Source organism: Corythoichthys intestinalis, chromosome 22 (assembly GCF_030265065.1).
Source record: "Corythoichthys intestinalis isolate RoL2023-P3 chromosome 22, ASM3026506v1, whole genome shotgun sequence".
Lineage (NCBI taxonomy): Eukaryota > Metazoa > Chordata > Actinopteri > Syngnathiformes > Syngnathidae > Corythoichthys > Corythoichthys intestinalis.
The window spans coordinates 30,414-53,065 of record NC_080416.1 but is presented as its reverse complement, the minus strand read 5'-3'; the positions used below and the strand labels follow the sequence as shown (position 1 = coordinate 53,065).

General features: G+C 49.1%; 3 protein-coding genes across 10 annotated transcripts; 1 reads left to right on the top strand and 2 right to left on the bottom strand.

The window, feature by feature from the left end:
* Positions 1-57: 57 nt before the first annotated feature.
* glmp (glycosylated lysosomal membrane protein) lies at positions 58-2,491 on the bottom strand. Its single transcript, XM_057828529.1, has 7 exons — positions 2,283-2,491; positions 2,004-2,168; positions 1,360-1,458; positions 1,127-1,282; positions 836-1,054; positions 360-634; positions 58-301 (listed from the first exon to the last, which is right to left on the bottom strand). Exons 1-7 carry the CDS (start codon positions 2,361-2,363, stop codon positions 130-132), a joined length of 1,167 nt encoding a protein of 388 aa, XP_057684512.1. The 5' UTR covers positions 2,364-2,491; the 3' UTR covers positions 58-129.
* hsf1 (heat shock transcription factor 1) lies at positions 544-13,694 on the top strand. Of its 4 annotated transcripts, none has more exons than XM_057828526.1 (13): positions 564-3,261; positions 3,534-3,642; positions 3,730-3,866; positions 3,924-4,048; positions 4,113-4,188; positions 4,262-4,323; positions 4,390-4,566; positions 4,769-4,896; positions 4,969-5,032; positions 5,100-5,205; positions 12,799-12,852; positions 12,936-12,984; positions 13,071-13,687. In XM_057828526.1, the coding sequence occupies exons 1-13, from the start codon at positions 3,136-3,138 to the stop codon at positions 13,202-13,204; spliced, it is 1,347 nt and encodes a 448-aa protein (XP_057684509.1). In that variant the 5' UTR covers positions 564-3,135; the 3' UTR covers positions 13,205-13,687. The 4 variants fall into 4 exon arrangements, with proteins under 4 accessions (XP_057684506.1, XP_057684509.1, XP_057684508.1 ...); XM_057828527.1 differs by having other exon boundaries at positions 2,549-3,261; positions 4,393-4,566; positions 13,071-13,678; XM_057828523.1 differs by having other exon boundaries at positions 544-3,261; positions 4,769-5,032; positions 13,071-13,694.
* On the bottom strand, positions 13,585-22,530 carry LOC130910896 (polycystic kidney disease protein 1-like 3). Of its 5 annotated transcripts, XM_057828531.1 has the most exons (20): positions 22,451-22,530; positions 22,314-22,378; positions 22,187-22,246; positions 21,872-21,898; positions 21,643-21,681; positions 20,680-20,730; positions 20,585-20,605; positions 20,380-20,508; positions 20,259-20,303; positions 19,903-20,013; positions 19,790-19,822; positions 19,509-19,532; positions 19,396-19,434; positions 19,175-19,321; positions 15,651-15,713; positions 15,542-15,589; positions 15,425-15,460; positions 14,014-14,049; positions 13,873-13,953; positions 13,585-13,808 (listed from the first exon to the last, which is right to left on the bottom strand). In XM_057828531.1, exons 1-20 carry the CDS (start codon positions 22,459-22,461, stop codon positions 13,774-13,776), a joined length of 1,101 nt encoding a protein of 366 aa, XP_057684514.1. In that variant the 5' UTR covers positions 22,462-22,530; the 3' UTR covers positions 13,585-13,773. The 5 variants fall into 5 exon arrangements, with proteins under 5 accessions (XP_057684514.1, XP_057684513.1, XP_057684515.1 ...); XM_057828530.1 differs by having other exon boundaries at positions 13,585-13,953; XM_057828532.1 differs by lacking the exon at positions 21,872-21,898 and having other exon boundaries at positions 13,585-13,953.
* Between the last annotated feature and the right edge of the window lie 122 nt (positions 22,531-22,652).

Below are 22,652 nucleotides of genomic sequence, written 5' to 3'. Positions count from 1 at the left end.
CAAACAGTTCCGCGCCGTCCGTCAAATGTTTTGACACACGACAATCGTCCATCCGTAGTGAAAACATTTTTATTTGTATAAAACTTTAGGACACGATAAAAGCGGTAAAAGTTCCCGCCCGCCGCCAGGTCAGTTGACGGGCCGGTAGCCGGGCGGAGACGCCGACCTCTTGCGCGCGGCCACGTAGACGCCGCCCGTCAGCAGGATGAGCAGTGGCGCGCCCAAACCCGCCGCCATGACGGCCGCCACCAGCGGGGAGAAGGCGTCGGCGGGGGGTCGGCCCACGCCCACCGCGACGGTCCTGCCGAAACACCCGTAAAAAGGCTGCGCTGCGCCTTTCCCTAAAGGGAGCGACTCACCAGCTGAGGAAGGCCGTAGCGTTGTAGAAGGGCTCGCCCGCCAGGCCGAAGCTCAAGTTGAGCCCGGAGTCGCCGCGGTCGGCGCCGAAGAAAGCCCGCGCCAGGCCGCTGACCTCCGCCGAGCCCCGTCCGCTCCCGGGCCGCGGTTCCGAGTGGCGGCACGGCACGGCGTCCTCCGGCGTGGGCGCCGCTCGCCGATAAGCCACCCGCTTCCAAAAGACGAAGCCGCGCCCCTCGGCCGGGCTCTCGTCGGAGCCCGACGTCCACTCCGACGCCTGCGAGGGGGATCGAGCGTCAGATCCTCGCGAGGTGGGCCCGCGTCCCTCTCGTCAGAAGCGAGCGTCGCTTCTCCGGCCCTTATTGACCGGAGCCGGCTTTTGCCACTTGAGTCTCAAGAGAGGAATCGGGACGTTTCGTTCGGAGCTAACGTCGGTGTTCGTCGTGCTAAATGACACTCCCGCGCCCCTAAAACGCACCTTAAAGATGGACGGCGTGAACTCGTCGTCTATGGAGCGGCGAATGTGAACGGCGTCCAGGGGAGCGGCTCCGCTCAGCGTCCGGAGCTCCAACAGGAAGCGCGAGCCGGCCGACCTGGCCGCCAGACCGTCCAGCCGCAGCGCCAGCTGTGAGGAATTGGCCGTATGGAGGAGGCGGGGCCAGAGCGCGGCGCGCCCCTCCGACTCGAACGCCGACAGCTGCCGACGGACAGAAAGAGGAGAGCGGTGACGCGTCGGCCGCGCGAAACGGTCCGGCGGCCGCCGACGTACGTCCAGACAAACGGAACCGCCGGCCAAGGCGCCGCACAGTCGAGCCGCGGCCCCCGACGGCGTCATCGGGGACCACGCGACCTCGTCCAGCCGGTAGGGCGGGAAGGCGTCGAAGGCCGCTTCCCCGGTTTGGTTGAGGTCTCGGTATTCCAACAGCTGACGGGATGACAACGTTCATAAAAATCCAGCCGGCCATCATAGAGAATATTCTATATAACGAAAAGGTATCTGACCCTGGTGAAGACCAACGCCACGCTGCCCGTCACGCCGCTCTCCGGCTCCACCCGCAAGCCGCCGCTGCTGTTGGCGCTCAAGAAGAGCGTCCAGTTCACCTGACGAGTAGGGGAGATGTCGGGGTTGGAATATTCGAGGAAGGCGGGAAGGCGGACGGTACCGGTCGCCGCCTCAAAGCGTTCCGAGCGAAAGTAAACAACTAAGACGGTTGATCGGGGACAAGTTTTTTTTTTATCTTATTTTGGCCATTAAAAGACATTTTGACCTCCGGCAAATCGGCCTTCTCGTAAGCAGCGGTACGATGGAGGAAAAATGACAGCTGAGATAAATAGCACGCAACACTGCCTGCCTTAATGACATCCTTGGTGAAAGTAAAAAAAAATTGCTTTAATTCACTGTATGAAAAAAAAAAAAAACATCTCAAAGTTTGTGTCATCAATACATTGTCGAGCGCCATTTTGTCGTGTGATGTCAGATTGAAGGGGCTTCGACTTCGCGGCCAGTTCGAGTGGCGTTCCGATGATATTTTGCCTTGGCGGTGGTAGGAAAACTCCCGACTTTACAAAAAAAAAAAAAAGGAAAACTCCCGACTTGCCACCTTCCTCGAACGCAGCATCGGAACGGCTTGTATGACGTCACTCACCTTGACGTAAGAGGACGTGAGGTTGGTGTGGACCAAGAGGAGCGTGGGCGCCCCCCGGCTGCAGAAGAGGAAGTGCAGCGTGTCGTTGTCGCCCAGCGCCCTGATGTGCAACAGGTCACCCCCCGGCGGGCGGCTCGACGAGCCCGGGTTCAACTCCACGGACAACTGGCGTAGTCGGCACAAGAAGCCACATTCATCACGTTCGACCACGTCCGTCGATCAAACGAGCGCGTGACCGACCGACCGACCGGCGGAGCGACGGCGACGACGCGGTCTTACTTTTCTGCTGAAGGCGGCACATAAAGCCGGCAGGATGACGGACAGAAGCGTAGCGGCGCCCGCGATCCTAGCGGCCGCCATTTTTGTTGTGACTCGTCACGTGAGACGGACGTCAGCTGACCGCGCGCAAAAGCAAAGCGCTCCGCTCCCTCTCAGAGAAGGACGGTACCTTTCGCCACTAAAATGACATCGAGCTGAGAATACGAACATTAAATGAACTGTGTAAAATGGATAAATAGTGACCCCCCCCCCACCCCCCCTTTTTGTGTGCTTGCCTCAGGTTTTGTGAAAGGGCAAATATCGTTTGTGGACGGCGAATTGCTTGGCCTGACATTTTATAATGAATTGATTCCTCCGGGCTGTTGTTCCCTTATGTGTTAATCTGATTGCCTAATTTGTCGTATGCTTCAATCTCAAGCATTTGATTTTTTGGAATAACTTTATTCACACAAATACAAACACAAATATGGGGCGAACAAGTCTCATACAATCAACAAATTTACAACAACAATCAACAAATTTACAACAAGAAAAATTAATATAAAAAGGGTCGGGGATATTTTCTACACAAGCTGTATTTGCAAAGTCTTTTGGCCATTGTAGCCTTGGGATGAGATTTTTTTTTATTTATTGCGGAAGAAGCCGAATGTTGACGTCATCAACAGGCGACGGTTTTGTTGCTACGCAGTTGCCTATTTGGCATTTTGACCAGATTTAGCCGTCCGGTCTGCGAGGTCCGTATTGTAACTTTTGGGAGACGCTGGGCGCTTGGCCGACGACTTTTTGGCGGCTACGCGGTGCGCGCGGGTGCGTTTTCCGGACCCCTAGCTCGGCCTTGCTAGGACGACGACGGATGGCGTACCCGAGAAGTTCGCTGGAAAACTCGCCGCTGGCGTCCGGCAACGTCCCGGCCTTCCTCACCAAGCTGTGGACTTTGGTGGAAGACCCCTCCACGGACGCGCTCATCTGCTGGAGCCCGGTACGAACGACACCGCACTGAATTTGCTCGAGTCGCACCAAGACAGACGGGGCTGCTAGGGGCCGCTAGCTACGCCGACAGCCCCGATAGCCTACTAGAAAAAGCCTGCGGACATTCTAATGGCTTTTCATGCTAGGCAGCTCGAGTCTGAAAACTTATCACAGAGATCACTTCCACAGTGTAAAAGGGAACTTTTGCGCAACGCCGTTTTTCAAAATGGAAATCATTCCTGCCACTTTCTTGAACTTTTTTCTCTTTTGTCGGTCCGTCAGAGCGGGAGCAGTTTCCACGTCTATGATCAGGGTCGTTTCTCCAAAGAGGTCCTTCCCAAGTTTTTCAAGCACAACAACATGGCTAGCTTCATCCGACAGCTCAACATGTGTGAGTGGCGTCTCAAGCCGCGACTAAGCTTCGAGCTTCATCATTTAAGCCCTCTACCAACCAACCCACCCCTCCCCTCCCCTCAAGACGGCTTCCGGAAGGTGGTCCACATGGAGCAGGGCGGTTTGCTGAAACCCGAGAAAGACGACACCGAGTTCCAACACCTCTACTTTGTCAGAGGCCAGGAGCGCTTGCTGGAGAACATCAAACGCAAAGTCACCAACGTACGTATGGCCGCCCGCCCGCGACAACGCGGCCCGACTGACGGCATCCGTTCGAAGGTGTCCGCGGCGCGTCAAGACGAGAGCCAGATCTCCTCGCGCGGGGTCGGCAAGCTTCTCGATGACGTGCAGGCCATGAAGGGAAAGCAGGAGACCATGGACTCCAAAATCAACGCCATGAAACAGTAAAGACCGCCCGCTCCGCGCTTTCCGTCCGGGAGCTCCAGCCTAACCTTTTTTGCCTTTCAGTGAGAACGAGGCCTTGTGGAGGGAGGTGGTGTGTCTGAGACAGAAACACGCTCATCAACAGAAAATGGTCAACAAGGTGAAGCCGTCTGCGTCGCGTCGCCTCGCGTCGTCCTTCTTTGGAAGGTCGCCAATGACTTTGTCTCCAACAGCTGATCCACTTCCTGGTGTCGCTGGTCCAGTCCAACGGGATCGTGGGAGTCAAGAGAAAACTGCGAGTTTGCCTCCGCCGCGCCTTTTGTGCCGCCGCCGCCGTCTGACCGTTTGCTGTCTGCCTCAGCAGCCCGCTGATGCTGAACGACGCCGGCTCCGCCCACTCCCTGCCCAAGTACGCTAGGCCCTTCTCCGTTCAGGCGGCGCCCTCTCTCTTCCCGACGGAATCCTCCGGACCGGTCATCTCCGACGTGACGGAGCTGACCTCTGCCGAGGAGGCGCTCGGCGAATGGACGGAAGCGGGGTGAGCGGCGAGCCGACGGCGATTCCGGGCGGCGTCAGAGAGCCGTTCGTTTGCGCGACGACTCCACCCGCGAGATAGGCCGCGGGGGAAAAAAATGACAGCCTCTGAATTCCGCCGCGGAAATGCAAAACGCCCGCGCGGATCGGTTCGGGCCCGTCCGGAAAGCCCGTCGAAATTGGTCCCGTTTTTCTCCCGTCGGCAGGAAGGCGAGCGACGGCGAGGAGGAACGAGCGCCGGCCCCCGAGGCGCTTCCGTCCGGAGACACGCCCCTTTCGCCCGCCACCTTCATCGACTCCATCCTGCGGGATAACGACGCCGGCGCGATAACAGGCGAGTGGGTCTCGCGGTCCGACCGGTCCGAAAAATACCAAGCGAAAACCTGTCCTCCTCCTCCCCTTCCAGCCGCCGGTCCTCGCCCCGCCGCCGATACGGCGCCGACCTGTCAGACGCTGGCGTGTATCGATAAGTGAGTAGACGGAATGCGCCGCCATCATAAAACGGAAGCGCTTACCGCACGCGTCGTGCTTTTTCAGGTCCGAGCTGTCCGATCACATCGAAACCATTGACAACAGTCTGGAAAACCTGCAAAACATTCTCAGCAACCAAAGCTTCACCTTTGACACGTCGCCGCTCATGGAGGTGCGTGCTCGTTTCTATTTTGGAAAGCTGCCGCTTTGATCGGGGTTTATACGGTTCATTAAAAAGAGAAGTCATTCAAATGGCCTTAAAAAGCATTCAACTTGATAGGTTTTTTGTTTGTTTGTTTGTTTGCATCATTTATCGACCTAAATCTAATTTGGATTATTCCTGTGAGTGCGGACGCGGAGTTGACGTCAGAGAGAGGCCACGTTGTTTTTTGAGTGGCAAAAGAAATAAAAGGCGCGTGTTTCGCCGTTGACTGCTTCTTATGGCCGGTGTTGGGGAAATGCTTGTCAGTTACATTATCTTAAGCCCAGGAATTGCGCTTATGTACCGGTAGCTACCCTACATGTTTATTTTAGGGCTGGAAGTAGTCTTCCATCAGCTAGGGATGGCATATTTTTGCAATTTCGAGTGGGGATCCGATACCGGGGGAATAAAATAACCCTAAATTTGTGACTATTGCCCTAGATACAGTACAACCCAAATGAAAGTCCCAACCCCATTGATATTGGACAAAGGAACCCGGAAAAGGAATACCTGTGGAGTCGAAAACCATTTTAGGTGAAAGTCATCAGAGCAATGGGTGGTTACTACAAGAATATTATGCCTGTTTTTAGTTATTTCACTTTCTTTTTGCCAAGTACATGATTCTACACATGTTCACTCATAGTTGTATGACCTTCAGTGAGAATTTACAATGGAAATAGTATTGAAAATGCACGAATGACAAGGTGCGTCCAAACTTTTGTACTATACTGCATTTACTGTTATGTATTTGGGATGTACGGAAAGCTATATTCTTGGCCGAATATTGGAAAAACCTGGCCGAAAAACAAAAAATACACATGCGTATATATCGTGTTTTTTTTTTTTTCATTTTAAATTTGATTTCATTATTTTCAAAAGAATGCCCCGGAGGGTGGAGAAATTGAGTTTGAAAGGTGCCGATTCTGAAACTTGACGGGCAGGGGCGGAGCCACCAAAAATGAGTTGATATCGATCAATACTATATCATTTAGTTAAGTAGGGCTGCAGCTATCGAATATTTTAGTAATCGACTGAAAATTCTATCGATTGATCATGCCATCGGATAAAACTTTTTTTTTTTTTTTTTTTAAGGTAAAGAGCAATTATAAACATACATGCGAAAATGAGACATTTCATCTAATATTAAACCATTTTCAGTCAATCAATGTCTTTATTTTCGATGTACATTGTTGAAAACAGCCAACAATTGCATCTCAGATGTGACTAGAATAATAAAAAAAAAAAAGACAAATTCACTGCTTTTACTCATAAAACCTCTACATCTTATTAAACAAAAAAAAAAAATCTTACCTAAAAATGTCATTGCGCTTGACAACACACATCACTTAAAAGCTAGGTGTTTTTCCCCACGTGTTTCAATTGAATTTCCATTTGTGTCAAGCTATTTTGAAGTTAGTCTAAACCAGGGGTGTCCAAACTTTTTGCAAAGAGGGCCAGATTGGGTGTGGCAAAAATGTGGGGGGCCGACCTTGGCTGACGTCCTTTACGTAGAACAATATATTTTAGCAATCCATTCTGTGTGTCACATTCGCTTTATTATGTTATAGTTCATCATTTCAACAACTCGCCTTTGTTGCGTTCTCTTTCCACTCTCAGGCTCTTGCAAAATACTGCTGCTGTGAAATTAAACTAGCTTCAAGTTGCTTCAATTTCTCGCTGCCTATCTTCCCTATAATCTTGTCGTACATGTCAGCGTGTCTTGTTTGGTAATATCGCCTCAGATTGAACTCAACAGCGGCTGTCTCTTTGCAAATAAGGCAGACACAGTTGTTGCGTATTTTAGTGAAGAAATAGTCCAATTTCCATCTATCCTTGAAGCGTTGGCCATCGCAGTCAACTTTCTTTTTTTTGTTTTGTTTTGTTCATTGTCGCCATTTTAGAAAATTGGAAGTAAAGGGTCACGCGGGGTAATGTTGCTTAGAGCGCTGCTGCCTTTTAGTTGGTAAATGAGGAGCAGCATTTAGTGTTTAAGCTATTTCATATGCTGGTAGCGGTACTACTGACCAATTTATTAAGTCTGTGTGCGGGCCAGACGTTATTGATTTTATGACAGAAGCTGGGGGCCGGATGACATTTGACCACGGGCCGCATTTGGACCCCGGGCCGGACTTTGGACATGTCTGGTCTAAACTGTAAATCCTGATAGGTTTTTGAGTTTTTGCAGTGTTCAAAAGAAATGTATGTATTGGAGCACATTAGGGACCAGTGCTACTTGCTGTTTTATCCAGCAATGACTACTGAGCTAAAACTGACGATGTACGGTATTATTTTGTATTTTTTTTCACCCCGCATTAAAAGTAGTCTGGACAAAACATGACACTTAGAGCTGGCAAAATAAAATGATTCCTCGAGGTGAATAAAATGACTCGGATCCGTTTTTAAACTCCAGTATTTGTTTCAGCTCTACAGTTAAGCAAAATTGAATGTCATTCGATCAAGATGCAATAGGGTTCAGTGTTTCCCCTAGGATTTTTTGAATGCCACGGCAAAATTGCGTCATGTCATATGACTTTTTTTTTTTTCCACATTTTGCTTCCCAAAAAGAACCATAACAAAGATCTATTTGAAATAGCCAGGTTCATGTACGTAAAATGCGTAGCTGATTACAGTTACATTATTCTATGTAATAATACGACTGTTTTAACACATTTGAAGCAAAAAAAAAAAAGGTTTTTTTTCGTCAGGAATGCTCTCAATTCAACAAGCGATATTGTTCAACACATTATTTGAAAGCTTTTTTCCCCTTGATTATGTTGAAAAATGACCAACCTTTAGATGTATAGGCTTAATAAGAACAAATGCAACATTTACTTCAAGTAAATTGAATAATCTGACCCATTAATCTGTTAACTAGTCTTTAACACTCAAAACAAGACGGAGAAAATGATTTGAATAGATTTCAGAAAAATCACCATATTGAAACGTTCTAAATTTGCAGTGTGAAAGTTGGTACGTCAATACAGATTTATTTTTGCATTGATCATTTAGCTTATCCATTAATTAGGTTCAAATTGGTGGTGAAATGTAGCCCTGACCCCCCTTCACCCAATCTGTTGGGTCTTATTACGGTAATGTCCGCCCCAGCAAAAAGTGTACATGCACGTTATGCTGTTATATCGTGCCTACCAATATTGAGACCAAACCTACGCCCTTGTAATGGATCCCTTTCAAGGAGTAGGGGGAAATTCTACTTGCCGTGTAAAGAGTTTTACTAGTTTGGGTGAGAAGGTGAATATTTTTGTTGTCGTTGTTGTTCATGAACTCCCATTACCACACAAACGCACATTGAGGTAGCAATTAGCTTAGCAAGGAGAAGTATGAGAGTCATTTTTCAAGTGTCCCAAAGCTAAAAGAGCGCATCTATCGAGGTTTCGTCAGCCGCGACTGCGTCCGCCGAAACGGCCTGGTACCAGATGTCATAAGTACGCTTGCCCCACTGCTATTGAACGCGTTTTTTGATATTAGCGCGGCGGCGCACTCCACGCCTCTTGGCGCAATTTCATTCAAACTTGCCGTGCCGTCCAAGACGGCTGTCCACTGCTTACTTTTGCCGAAAAGTCCGATCCGAAATACTGCAATGCCCGGATGGGGGGGGAAGAAGGAGAGGAGTCTGTATTGGCTTACCCACTTTTTTGTGGCAAGAATAATAAAGAAAAACAAAAACATAATAACAGTGGGCTTCCGTGACATGCGACCGCTAACTCGCTTCCCTCTACGTCACAGCTCCTCGTCTGTATCTCTCTTAAGGGGGCCTCGCAGAGTTACGGGCATGACAATACACAATGAATAGGTTGCCGCTGAACCCTTCACACTAGGCTGCTGCTAGTTTGAAACTGCCTTAAAGGAAATTTTTTTTGACTTTCCCAAACATCTCTTTTGAACGGCGTGGCAGCTTTTATTTTGTTGTAGCGGTGCGCCACAATAATTAATATGTAGGGGAAACCCTAGAGTTAGAATTTCAATATCCCTTTTTGTCGAAAAATTGTCTTCATTCAAAAAATGGGATGTTTCATCAACAAAACTGTCACACATATAAAAACAAATTTGTATTTTAAAAAAAAATTCTTTGGAACCGGTTGTGTTAAATGTGAGATGTACTAAACATGGTGAAATATTTGACAACCCCTGAAAAAGTTCCTGCCCCCTATGGCCACCCCATAAATATTTTTCTGGATCCGCCCCTGCCCACGGGAGGGCGCGTCCCCGACGGCAGCGAGCGTCGTCGTAGCGTTCTGTCGGGCGGAGTAGACGCGGCCTAAGAAAGCGATATGAATGGGCTTTCTGGGAAGTCGGGAGACTTGAAAAGTCGCGCCTCCGATGGCTAAACTAAAGGAGATCCTCTCGATATACGTTTGTGCGGAACTTTAGTTGACAACGACGACAAAAACGAAAACTATGAGAGCTTTTACCACCTCTCCCGCTCCTTAAAATAAGAGCAGTTGTTTTCTTGTGCGACGAGCGGATTCGAGCGAGCGGCAGAGAAAATAATGTGACAAAAAGAGGAAGGGAAGTATTGCAAATGCATTTAAACAGTATTTGTTTACCGTTGGCTCCCATTAAACTCCAAACGACTCGCACGCAGGCTTTACTGCGCTGAACTGGCTGTGACGCGGGACATCAATGGAAACGTGCGTGTAGCACCGATGAAGCAAATTTCTTTTATTTCCCTTCGTTCATGTATTTCTTGGATAGCTGAAAATAGCGTGGACATGTTGGCGGCGAGCCAGTAGTGTTGCTTTGATGACATCATCACAAGAGGACTACGGTCCTTCACACTATTTGGTGGTAAACTTTTAACAGAGATGCAATTTTAGCTCATTTCTGTCACATCTCTATTACACCACGCAGTACATACAAAGGAAATTTCTATACAAATTGCTTTCAGAAGGTTCTCCAATTGGTGCTGTTTACAGTACTTTTCCCGGGAGTGTTGCAGAGTATAAAATGCATAAGGCGTCAGAGGTTGCGCTAGACTTTTTCGTTGTCTGTCATTTTGACTGACAGGGTCATAAAAATCCGGTCATAATCTATTTTAACCCGTCACTTACATTTTTAAAATGTTAATAATGACATATTCAATAGTATTTAGTTTTCATTCATCTTTAATTAATATTCTGTCCGAACAAGCTTAACAGAGAATCCACACCGCGCCATCACACATCAAGCAGCTGTGCGTTATTAGCGCCTAGCTTGCCTTGAACACGGCTTTTTAGGAAGAGTCGGACTTGACAAGTCATTTAAAAAAAAAAAAAAAAAAAAAAGGGTTTGAGGATAAGCCTGAGAATGATCGGTTTTCTCTCTGCTCCATATAAGCAATATTTCAACATTGCTTACACGGCCGAGAGTCGGGGCAAACTGCTCGTATGTGTGTGTGGCATGCACGAACAGTACGTGCATGCTATCGATCCATATACTTTGAATATAAACCCGTACAGGGATTATTTATGCCTGTTATTTGTGTCCTCTTTTTAAGAAGCAAAATATGATATCCCTGGAATGACGGATGACAGCCAGCATGTGTGATTGTACGGTCATTTGTTTTTATGCTTCCGCGCATGCGGGTCGTCTTGCTCAGCGCATGTCGGACTGCGAATTAGTGCGCAGATATGACAAAAAATCGGATTCGTGCATTAAGACCTGTAGTATGAATGTAGCCATAGGCTTGTTGCTGTTAAAAAGAGGACACAAATAACAGGCGTGTATAATCCCCGTTTAGGCTTCCATTCAAAGTATATGGATCGATAGCATGCACGCACTGTTCGTGCATGTTACACACAAATACGGGCAGTTTGCCCCGACTCTCGGCCGTGTAAGCAAAGTTGAAATATTGCTTATATGGAGCAGAGAGAAAACCGATCATTCTCAGGCTTATCCTTAAACCTATTTTTATTTTTTTATGATCGTTGTCAAGTCCGACCCTTCTTAAAAAGCAGTGTTCAAGGCAAGCTAGGCGCTAATAACGCACCGCTGCATTGCTACCGTAGCTACCGTACCGTCTCTCGCTTTTTGATGACGTAATTGCTGCATTAAATCAGATTTGCGGGACTGGACAGTACAGACCGCCGCGACAGTCTGGAAAAATGTGGCCCAGATCGGATTTAGACCACATACGAGAGTGACCCAGATCGGATTTGAAATGGTCCCGTTCTATGCGACTTGTCACGTTCAGACCGTCAAGTTAATGCCTCACTCGAGTCGGAAAAACACGAAAAAATCGGACTCGTGCATTAAGACCTGTAGTATGAACGTAGCCTTAGTTCGGACGCTCAGTTGCCTTGACATTTTTCCGAGTAAGGCCAACGACGTCATGCATCAAGAGAGACAATAGCTAATTAATATGCTCACTCGCCACCCTGTGGTCTGGGGTGTGAATCGCAACCTGTCAAAATGACGGATGGACTTCAGTTTTTTCCGTCACCGTTTTAAAAAACCGGTCAACGACAGAAAATATTCGGTTAACGCGACCCCTGGGCGGAAAACACAGACAAGACTGAGAAAGCAGTTTCTGCCCTTGCACTCCTCTTTAACAGAAACTGCTGTACTTGAAGCCAAAACAACTGTTCCGTTTGATAGAACAATATGTGTATATGCTGCCAAAACAGATTCATGACGCATTAAGCCCCCAAACTATTTTTAAGTTGTCCGTTTTAACCCGGAAACCCTCGTTTACAGACGTCGCACAACCGGTTTTGTTTCAACCTAGCCATAAAGCGTAGGTGATAAATCATATTTATTATTCAAAATGTCTGTCATTCTTAGCTTAGAATCATTGATGTCTAATAGTTTGTTTAAGAAAAAAACGACTTTATTCACTCACATATTTTAAACAAACCAATGACGTCACAATGAAAAAAATGGTGTCTGCAAATAAATCACGGATATCTACCTCATAACTATCGCTTAATGGTATTTTTTTTGTTACTCACGCATTTTCTCAGATCTAAGATCCAAAATAAGAAAAATGGAGAAAAAAAAACGTTTCAAAGGGTAAATGTATAAAAATGAAAATCTCAACCATTCCCTGATGTTTGCGATTTCTGCATCGCGACCCTTGCTATATGTTTCCCCTGTAAAATCTGCCCAAAATCCAGCTGTGACCATTCACAGCTGTGTCTTGACACTCAGTGATACAGTGTATCACAAAAGTGAGTACACCCCTCGCATTTCTGCAGATATTTAAAGTGCATGTGACATGAAAAAGCATGTTTATTTCATAATACACGCGTTATTTTATGCTCCTGAATGATATGGACCGCTTGGATGTGTGCCGAAGCAAGCGATCGCTATATTTATTTCGTTTTTTTGAATCCCGCGCCAGGTTAGGGTTTAGGGTATCTGAAACAAGGTAAGTACGCGATAATATCTCGTTAAAGTCATGGCGTCATTAATTCTGATCTTTCATGCTCTCGCTGGCAAACCAAAAGTCCTTTTTTTCCCCCAATATCGTTCAGACCTAGCGCCCGCAGATTATAGGCGGACGTAATACAACAATACACGATAATAGAAGAGAGTTTGAAAAGTCCGACGCTCTGTGTTGTTCAGCTCTTCAACCCCACCTGTCCTCCGGGTGACTTTGACGCCAGCGCTCTGGACACGGTGAGTGCCGCCCGCCCGCCCGGGCGGGCTTTTGTCATCCTTTGGTTCCTTGCCGTCTGACGCCGCGCGGGTTTCGTCTCTAGCTTCTGGGCGACCACTTCCCCAAAGGAGCCGAGGAAAGCCACGACGCCGGTAAGGACGTCCGCGACCGTATATTTAGGATGGCCGAGCCCCACTCGTAAGTCAAATTGAGGAAAGGTGATCACTTTTGCCTCCAGGCAAGCAGCTGGTGCAGTACGCGCGGGCCCAGCATTCGGACGGGGGCGGGGGCGGGGCAGACTTGCCGTCGCTTCTGGAAACGGAGCCTTTCCTCCTTCCTGACATCGGCGACGACTTGAACTCCGACCTATGATGGCGCGCCTCCGAACCGTGACGACGGTCGAGTCGCAGATCGCCGTTAAAACTATGCAGACCGGCCGCCGCCCCTTTCCTTTTTTTTTTTTCTTTTTCATTCAGTTTTTCAATAATGAGAAGGAAGAGAGTATTTTTGGAAACATTGATCTTGTATTTATTGTGTTAGCCACCAGGGCAGGTGACCCGCCCGCAATCGCATGTCAACGAGCGCTGCCACATTAAACGTGTTTTGTGCGCATTCCTTGTGTGGTGTCACCTGAGCTGCCATAAAAAGTTATAAAAAGCTTTCGGGTCGACACTGGGGGTTCGCCGTTTACCGCTAGGGTTAGTATTCCTGGATTATACGTGGACCCGAAAGAGACTCCAACGCGGTCGTGAAGATATTTTAATTAAGTTGAGCAGACGTGGATTATACAAATGAGAAAACTGCATCCGTCTTCAGTATTTCCGCGCCAAAAGGCCGGCCGGGGCGGTGCCGGGGCCTAGGGGCGACCGGAAGAGCGCGCCCATCGCTCGTCGCATCGGAAACGGCCGCGGGCGAGGCGCACTCGAGGCCGGCGGGGCGAGTCAGCAGGTGTCGTCCGCGTCGCCGTTCTCTGCAGCTGTCGACGCGGTCGCGACGCCGTTATCGGGAGGGGGTACGGGCGCGCGCCTCGACGGCCTCACCTTCAGGACCTTGACTCCGCGACCCATACGCGGGGGAGAAGCCGCCTGCGGAGGACAGGTCGGGCCGGCGGCGCGCCAACCCTAAGCATCGTCATCATCGGGACGCCGGAATCGCGACGCGGTCGACGTTCCGACACTCACCTGCCTCCGGGGGCTCTCGGGACGCCGGCCCGCCGCCTGAAACAACAAGTCGCCCGATGTGAGAATTGTCACGCGGCCCCCCGCCGGCGACGCTAACGGCCCGACTGCCGGCCAACAATTGAAGTGGCCGTGAACGCTCTCCGCTTTCTCCACTTTTGGCTCGGAAGCGGCATTAGCTCCCGACTAAAGGCAACTTTTGACCAAATTGAAATACGAGGAGGTCACCGGTGGCGCTGAAAGTCACTCGCAGCAGAGGGTGCCGCGGATCTTACTTTGCTTTTCCCATCCAAAACGGTGGCGCCTCCAGAAATTTTTTTTATTGGGGTGGCCAGATGGGCCCACTTAAAATCTTGAGGTGGCACACCAAAACTAAAAGCCATAATTTCAGGTTTTCATTCTATTATTGCAGTAAAAAGGTCAGGGGAAAACCATCTGAAAGACTTAGGACACGTGAGGGGATGAAATGCATTACTGATGCTACAACAATCTAACGGTATACTGGCAAGCGGGGTGGCCAACAAATTTATGGGGGGGGGGGGCGCCACTGATCCAAAAACATCCTTTTGGTCTAAATTTGTCACGCTCGTGCTTTTTCTCCATGCGAGGCGTGCACAAAGGCAGCACACACACGTGCCGGATAGTTTACGTACTACTACTACTAGTAGGCTACTTCAAAGACAATGTTCTATTTCACCTACAGTGTTTGTTGCAGTTTTTGTTTTGGGAATTAAAGCGCCCGTGTATTACCATGCAAAACCCCGGAGCTAGATGGCGCAGTGAAACACAAAGACATTTGAAAACTAAAAGGTCCAATAAGCCTCAGTTTAACGCCCACTTTTCACAACACTCAAATTGCACTCGGATATCCCACGGTGCTCTGCACGGCGGCAGCGGCTCACCAGCAACAACAATAATATGGCTACAATGCAATCTGTTCTTCACAGTCTAAATCTGCTGCTAACTTTTCCTCGCCTGCCACTTTTATAAACTATCATAATCATCTTCAAAAATTTTAGGAAACGTAGCGTGTTTATTGTAAAGAAAAAAATCGCAAATTCGTCTTTGCGTCGTGTTAACGCCTCCTCTTTCAACTGTTAACTTTTTCTGTTCCAGTTGTGCCTTATTCAATGTGACCTGGTAGCAAGCAAGGTGTCAGGAGGTGACTATGTTCTTAACAAAAATCAACTACGTATGCATTTAATCCCCAAATTTAAATAGGCGAATATTTTTCCAGTAATTTTTATGGATTGCTTTATTTTCAACACCAAAAAAGAATTGACCAAAACACTTTTTTTCCTCCCCAACACCAGTAGGTGCTGCAGCACCCCAATTCCCGCCCCACCGGTGGTCACGGTACCAAAATGAAGTCTACAAATTGCAAGATGGGGGGGGGGGTGGTGGAAAAACTCACTTGGGTTCAGGGACGTTCCGGTTGGCTCTGAAAGAACTTACACACACACACACGGAAAGTTGCATTGTGTTGGTGAGAAGGCCCCTTGGGCACTCTGGTGAAGCGGCAGCGGCTTACGTGAGTCCGCGGCCACGGTAACGGTCTCTGCGCCCCACGTCGGTGTATCTGCGGCAAAGTGGACGGTGAGCCGTTACCGGCCGGCGATCGCTGGCCGCGCGCCACTTACCCGCCGTCGCCGTAAGCGCCGGGGCGCCTACCACCAGCCTCCCGGGCATCAGCGCCAATTTCTCTGCAAGTCAAGTCGCCACGAAAGAAGGCGGCCGTTACAGTCTAGACGTATTCCTTGGCCATTCATTACAACATTCCTACTTAGAATTGTTTGGGAAGTACACTGCTGACCAAAAGTATTGGCAATTGTGTCTGCTCAATTTCTCCCAGAAAATGATTGCAATCACAAATCCTTTGGCAGTCATGTCTTCATTTAGCTTGCTTGCAATGAAAAAACCCAAAAGAGAATAGGGGAAAAAAATGAAATCATTATCATTTTGCACAAAACTCCAAAAATGGACTGGACAAAAGTTTTGGCACCCTTTGAAAAATCATGTAATGCTTCTCTTAATTTGTGTCATTAACAGCACCTGTGGCACATAACAGGTGGTAGCAATAACTAAACCACACTTGCAGCCAGTTAAAATGGATGAAAGTTGACTCCACCTGTGTCCTTGTGTGAAGCACGTTGAGCATGGAGAAAAGAAAGAAGACCAAAGAACTGTCCGAGGACCTGATGAGCAAAATTGCGAGGAAGCATGGGCAATCTCATGGCTACGAGTCCGTCTCCAAAGAGCTGAATGTCACTGTGTCGTCAATAAGCGTAAAGCCCATTGCACTGCGGCTAACCTCTCTAAATGTGGATGGAAAAGAAAAAGTGATGAGAGATTTCAACAAAAGATTGTGCCGATGGTGGATAAAGAACCTCGACTAACAGCCGAACAAGTTCAAGCTGTTCTGCAGTCCGAGAGTACAATGGTCCCAACCCATACTAGCCGTCAACATCTGAATGAAAAGGGACTCTATGGTAAAAAAGCCAGGCTGGACCAGAGGTTGCGCTAGACTTTTTCGTTGTCTGTCATTTTGACTGACAGGGTCATAAAAATCCGCTCATAATCTATTTTTAGCCGTCACTTAAATTTTTAAAATGATGATAATGACATTGTGGTGACCCTTTGTTTGGCATAATTCACCTTCCGTACTTGTGTGTCCATTTGGCCGAGCGCGTTCCCGGCTACGACAGTCACGTGACAGAGACACTTAAGGCTCAAACTCACCAGCAACGTGAACGTCGCGTCAACGATCTCGCCGCGAGTACGCACCAGTGACGCTCGGCGTCAATTTCCATAGGACGCGTTTCACGAGCAGCGCGTCTGTGGAGCGGCTCGATCTGTTCACGCGAGAATAGCGGGTATTTAAAGGTAATAAAACAACAACACTTTGCCTTTCAGACCCCGCGTATTGGCGAGCTTTCGTATTGAAAGAACAAAAAAGAAGTCATGTGCTAAAGCAATCCTAATGACAAAGATTTTAACATTTTTTTTCTTATGAACATTTTTCTAAGCTTTATTGATGTTTTTTTCTCAAGTTAAAGCACCACGCAGGAATTAATTTAATTGTGTAGCAGGATTTGTGTATTATTCGTATTAATTGCAGGTGTTTTAGCTCATTTCAGTTTATTTTCTTTATATAGGAAGTTACGCTTGCATATTATTTTGAAAATCGACCGGATCCACCGTATTTTTACACGAGTGACTTCCGGCCTGCCCGATCCTACCTTGTAGTATTGACGCAGGGGGGCTGCGTCTCGCGTCAAAAAACAAACTCTGCTGTTCTTTTCGCGTGCGTCGCGTTTAGCGCTTCTGGGACGCGTCTAACACGCGGACGCACTGCGACTGGTGTGCATTGGCTGATTGACTTTAACGGCCGCGTTTCGAAGCGTCATCGCAGCGAGATCGTTGACGCGACGTTCACGTTGCTGGTGTGTTTGAGCCTTTAAGAGCCACGCGTTGTCCCCTCACTATCCACTCGCTCTCGCTATATGATTGGCCGAAGAGTCGAAATGCTCTCCCGTGAACTGCCTGTTTAAAAATGTTCCCGTTGTTACTTCTTGCGTTCGCTTATAAGTGCCCATTTAAAAAGGAAAAGCGATGGATGATACTACACACAGAGCGTATTATTAACAAATGTTAAAGTTGTATAATCGTCTAGCGAGAATAAGGAACGTCACTGACAAGCGCAGGCCCCCGCGAGTGGATCGTGAGGGGTCTAGGATAGTGCGCCTACAGCTAACAAGACTCTTAACGTTGCATACCGCTTCAACATATTCAATAGTATTTAGTTTTCATTCATTTTAAATTAATATTATGTCCGAACAAGCTTAACGGAGAATCCACACCGTGCCATCACACATCAAGCAGATGAATATGTAACTTTTTCTCCGCAGTGACAAAAACGGCTGACTGTGGCCCCAGTAGTTAGGTAGCCTACCATATGTAGCATATGGAACAATGATATTAATAGTTAACCTGCTGTGGCCTGAACGTAGTCTCACACTTTCCTCCTGGTGCGCATGGACTTGAATTGCGTGCCCGCTTGTACAGTCCCTGTTTTTTCACCTCTTTTATCAACACCATTGTCGTTTTGGGGCTTTTTGAAGAAACTTCGGACACTCAGTTGCCTTGACGTTTTTCAGAGTAAGGCCAACGACGTCACGCATCAAGAGAGACAATAGCTAATTAATATGCTCACTCGCCACCTTGTGGTCTGGGGTGTCAATTGCAACCGGTCAAAATGACGGATGGACTTCAGTTTTTTCTGTCACCGTTTAAAAAAATCGGTCAACGACGGAAAATATTCGGTTAACGCGACCCCTGGGCTGGACTTACCTGAGGAAGCCAAAAACGTTTTGGAAGAATGTTTTCTGGTCAAATGAGACAAAAGTAGAGCTTTTTGGGAAAGGGCATCAACATACGAGTTTACAGGGAAAAAAACCGAGGCCATCAAAGAAAAGAACACGGTCGAACATGACGGAGATTCCTTGATGTTTTGGGGTTGCTTTGCTGCCTCTGGCACTGGACTGCTTGACCGTGTGCGTGGCATTATGAAGTCTAAAGACTACCAACAAATGTTGCAGCATAATGTAGAAAGCTGGGTCTCCCTCAGAGGTCTTCCAGCAGGACAATGACCCAAAACACACTTTAAAAAGCACTGGAGAGAAAGCACTGGAGACTTCTAAAGGGCCAGACCTTAATCCCATAGAACACCTGTGGAGAGATCTTCAAATATCAGAGACCTGGAGCAGTTGGCCAAAGAAGAATAGTCAAAAAATTACAGCAGAAACTTGGTGAAGGTTACCGGAAGCGTTTTTTCGCAGTTATTTTGTCTAAAGGATTTGCGACCAACTATTAAGCTGAGGGTGCCAATACTTTTGTCCGGCCCAGTTTTGGAGTTTTGTGTAAAATGATCATGATTTCATTTTTAATTCATTGCAAGCAAATAAATGAAGGTATCGCTACCAAAGCGTTTGTAATTGCAATCATTTTCTAGGAGAAATTGAGCATTATCTGACAGAATTGCAGGGGCGCCAATACTTTTGGACAGCAGTGTACATCTATGGGCCAAGTCAAAAGCGGGCCGAGTAGCGGGCGCCGTTGCTCGCTCGCTCGGGCGGGCTAAAGGCGGCCTTTTCCGGACTCTCACCAGTGCCGTAGACGCTCCGGCGGGTCATCTCCGGGGTCGAAGCGGAAAGGTCCGCGACGGCATGGGGCGGCGTGGGACCGTTCGGCCGGATACTCGCCGCCGTCGGCTGGAGACGGACGGCGTCCAAAGGATACGGGCCGGCCGACGCTGCGACCAGAAAGAGGCCAGGTGAGAAAACCGCCTTTGTCCATTTTGTGGGCTCGGCGTGTCGAGACGCCCACCTCCGTCTTTGTCCGGCGGCTGCGTTGGTCGGCCGTTTCCTGTTCAACACGCCGCGTCGTCATTATCGTCGCTACCGCTTAAATTTTGTTCCGAAAAAGAATTGTTTAGCTACCGTTTTCTTGGGACCGGTCTCTGCCTGTTGCAGGGAAGAAGAAAAATCAAACAAATTCATTCAGCAGTTGCTCGTCAAGTTGGAAACTACTTGAATGGCACCTTATACTAAGCATTCTACCCTATTAGTGAGCTCGACAGGGCACTGTCGTACTCCACTCGGCTAATACGGTGTAAGCCCTCCTGCATTTCCCAAGCCCGACACAAGTTGTGAGCCCAATGTATGTTGCGCGACAATCGATCGCACGCAGTAGGCGGACGGATCTACTTCTCATAGCTTACTTGCTTGTTGTGACGACGGCGACGAGGACAACGCTGATGGAAAATAGGACAGGCGCCTATGAGGACCGCGATGTTTTCGGAACCGTGTTTTGGAAACTTGCGGTCAAGAGTACGTGTGTCCCGGCGGGCGCTCTCCGGGACGGCGGTCGAGGGCGACGGCTCCGAAGCGGTCTCTCCTCCTTCCGCACGGCCGAAGACGTCGGGCTCCGTCAAACTGTCTTCACCTGAAACAAATCGCGTCAAATCCCGGGACTTTTCCTCCGCTTTGTATTTTCAAAAGAGAAAATGTTTCGAAGCCGTTTCCCGATCGGGACTATCATACGCGAACGGGGCTCATCGACTCGCCGTCGTTCCGAACGATCGAGCTTTATTTCCGACTCGGCCGCCCGCGCGTAAAAGGCTTCCCGATGACGGCGCGGCAGACGCTAAATACGAGCGACCCGGGTGACGATCGACGAATCGGTCTTACCCGGCGGTCGGAACGGGAAGCGGTGCTCCGGCGTCTCCTCGGTTCCTTACAAACAGAGATCCGTCTGTCACCCGAGAGCCCGCCTACCGCCCTTCGCCTGCGCGCGCACGCGCACACTCACCTTTGTATTCCGCCTGAGACGCTCCGCCCTGGAATGACATCTGCCCGCCTGACAAAAACACGGCGTGACTCACCCCGGTAGCCGTTCCGTAGGCTTCGCCCCTTCCGTTCGTCTGCCGCTGTTCGTCGGCTGAAGCGCAAGGCTCGCGTTCATTAAGAAGAAATCAGAGGGGTCGCTCGCCACCGATTAATCGAAAGAAGTTCACCGTTTGAACGAGAGTCATAATCTGTGCACACGGGAAAAAAAAGGAAACAAAATAAGCGATCGTCAGTCAGCGGGACTACAAATAACTCTGTTTACCTGCCGAAGTGTCCGTCGTTCCACCCGACGTTCCGGCGGCGGCCCGGTCACCTGAGGAGTCGCAAACAGTCCGCGGTTTCCCATCGGTCAAATAAAACATCCGACACGCGCCCGAGCCGAACGCTTCCGTTTGGTTAACTTTTCTCGCACGCGGCGTCGTCGATCGCCGTCCGGCGTTTATGTCGAATGGAAACGGAAGCGCGACGCGCTCCTGTGAAAACTGTAGAGAAGGAGTCTGAAGCGACGGCGACGTCACGATTGTTTTTCCGCTTTACTCGCGTTGCACGCGGAGAGCTATTGGAATACATAAAGAACAGCGCAGAAGGCCGCGTAAAAAAATCCAGATTGACGGGCCGCACGCGCGCTCCGTCAAAGTCCCGCTCGACATTTGCGGCGGGAAAAGCGACTTCTGCTCGGATGGCCGAACGCAAGATTGACGGTGATTAGATCTGGCCCGCGTACGCAAATGAAGGTATTTAGACAGAACATTTTTTTGGTTTTCGGAACCCTTTCCGAGCGGAAGATGAGTCTCGCGGCTAACGGTTTGGTCCTTTTTTTCCCCCCCTTCTGGACGGCAACGCAGCGCTGACGTCATGAGCGGACGCGGTGTCGGCTCCGCCGTTTGCCGGTTAAAGCAAAGAGGAAATATCGATGATATGAAAGTGCAATGTGGCAAACCGATGGCGTCAATGGAAGACGGACGGATGAAATGAGCCGACGACGGTCGGGGTAGACGATGTTTGGACCGAAAAGTAGACTATGTCATTGAACGACGACGGCGACCTAGATCTTTTTCGGCTCCGTCGTTTCTAAAAACCTTTACCGGGATGCCCGGCGGTTGTTGTAAATTGCGAAAATTGCGCCGCGCGCGCCAACCTCAAACGACTGCGCCGGCGTCGGTCGGGACGGCCCTTTCGCCCGTAGCGGAACGAAACGACCCCACCCGGAGCAAGGGGGACTTACCCGATGAGCCCGCCGCGCTCTGGTCGGCGCCCGGATGTCCTGCCGGAGAAGAGCGGAGGGTGGGTCAACCGTGCTCATGTTTCCTGCACTTAATTAAAAACTGGACAATGCTCGACTTTCATTCCAGTCTTTCGTCTACTCGGAAAGGTGAATTTCTTGTCCGAAATAAGAGTGAGTTTGGAATTCGACTTTATGTAATGCGGGAAGGTTACAAGGTGGCCCGTCTCACCCTCTTTCTTTGCGGAGTCGTCGTCACCTGAAAGGAAAACAACATACTGTTTTTTTTGGGTTACTCGTCGTTTCTGTCCATTTGTCTCGAGCGGCTCACTGGGCCATCAAGCAATTACAGGGCAGAGCAGAGGCAGGCGCCCAGATGTAAAAAAATTCACCGTGATCCCTTTTCCGTCACGCCATTTTAGATCAAATGAGAAGTGGAGTTTGTTTCCGTCGTCATCAATCGAGAAGCGAGTCGCTCGCCAGGAAGGCCGTTAACGCGCTTTTGCCAACAGGGAATTTGAAGCGGGCGGGCGCAGCCGTTGCCTACCTTCGTTCTCCTCCGACAGGTCGTTCTCCGCCTCTTCGGTGAGATCTGCCTCCTCCGCGTCTGAAAAAGGAGCGGGTCTCACGTCGGCACGGCCGCCCACACCGAATGGCCTTTTTCTTAACCTTACCCTCCACTGGAGCCGTCCACGCCGCCGATGCCAGGACAACCAATAAGGACGTCAAGATCAAGTTTCTGGGGAACGCCACTCAATCATTTCAGACCTTTGCTTGCGGCCGCCACACATTGAGGCAGAGGTTTACTCACCGAGGCGACATGATGCTTGTCTGCGCAAAAGGTCCGTTTTGCTGTTTTATACGCAGGAGGCGGGGATACGCCAGGGTGTGTGTGCAGGTGTAGGTGTGCGCGTGCGCGCGCCTCAGACCTGTTTAAAGTTGGGGATCGTTTGGTGGCCAACATATGTGTTGTTTTAAAGTGCCTCTGGACATGAATAAGATTGGTCCAAAGA

Coding starts and splice junctions, on each gene's coding strand:
- glmp (XM_057828529.1), bottom strand. CDS start 2,363: ATGGCGGCCGCTAGGATCGCGGGCGCCGCTACGCTTCTGTCCGTCATC. Junction 2,169..2,282: donor GTGCCGCCTTCAGCAGAAAA/GTAAGACCGCGT, acceptor CGACTACGCCAG/TTGTCCGTGGAGTTGAACCC. Junction 1,459..2,003: donor TCACGTCCTCTTACGTCAAG/GTGAGTGACGTC, acceptor CCTACTCGTCAG/GTGAACTGGACGCTCTTCTT.
- hsf1 (XM_057828523.1), top strand. CDS start 3,136: ATGGCGTACCCGAGAAGTTCGCTGGAAAACTCGCCGCTGGCGTCCGGC. Junction 4,189..4,261: donor AACAGAAAATGGTCAACAAG/GTGAAGCCGTCT, acceptor TGTCTCCAACAG/CTGATCCACTTCCTGGTGTC. Junction 12,853..12,935: donor ACGCCAGCGCTCTGGACACG/GTGAGTGCCGCC, acceptor TTTCGTCTCTAG/CTTCTGGGCGACCACTTCCC.
- LOC130910896 (XM_057828530.1), bottom strand. Junction 21,899..22,186: donor CCTGTCGGAGGAGAACGAAG/GTAGGCAACGGC, acceptor TTTTCCTTTCAG/GTGACGACGACTCCGCAAAG. Junction 20,509..20,584: donor TTATGACTCTCGTTCAAACG/GTGAACTTCTTT, acceptor CTTGCGCTTCAG/CCGACGAACAGCGGCAGACG.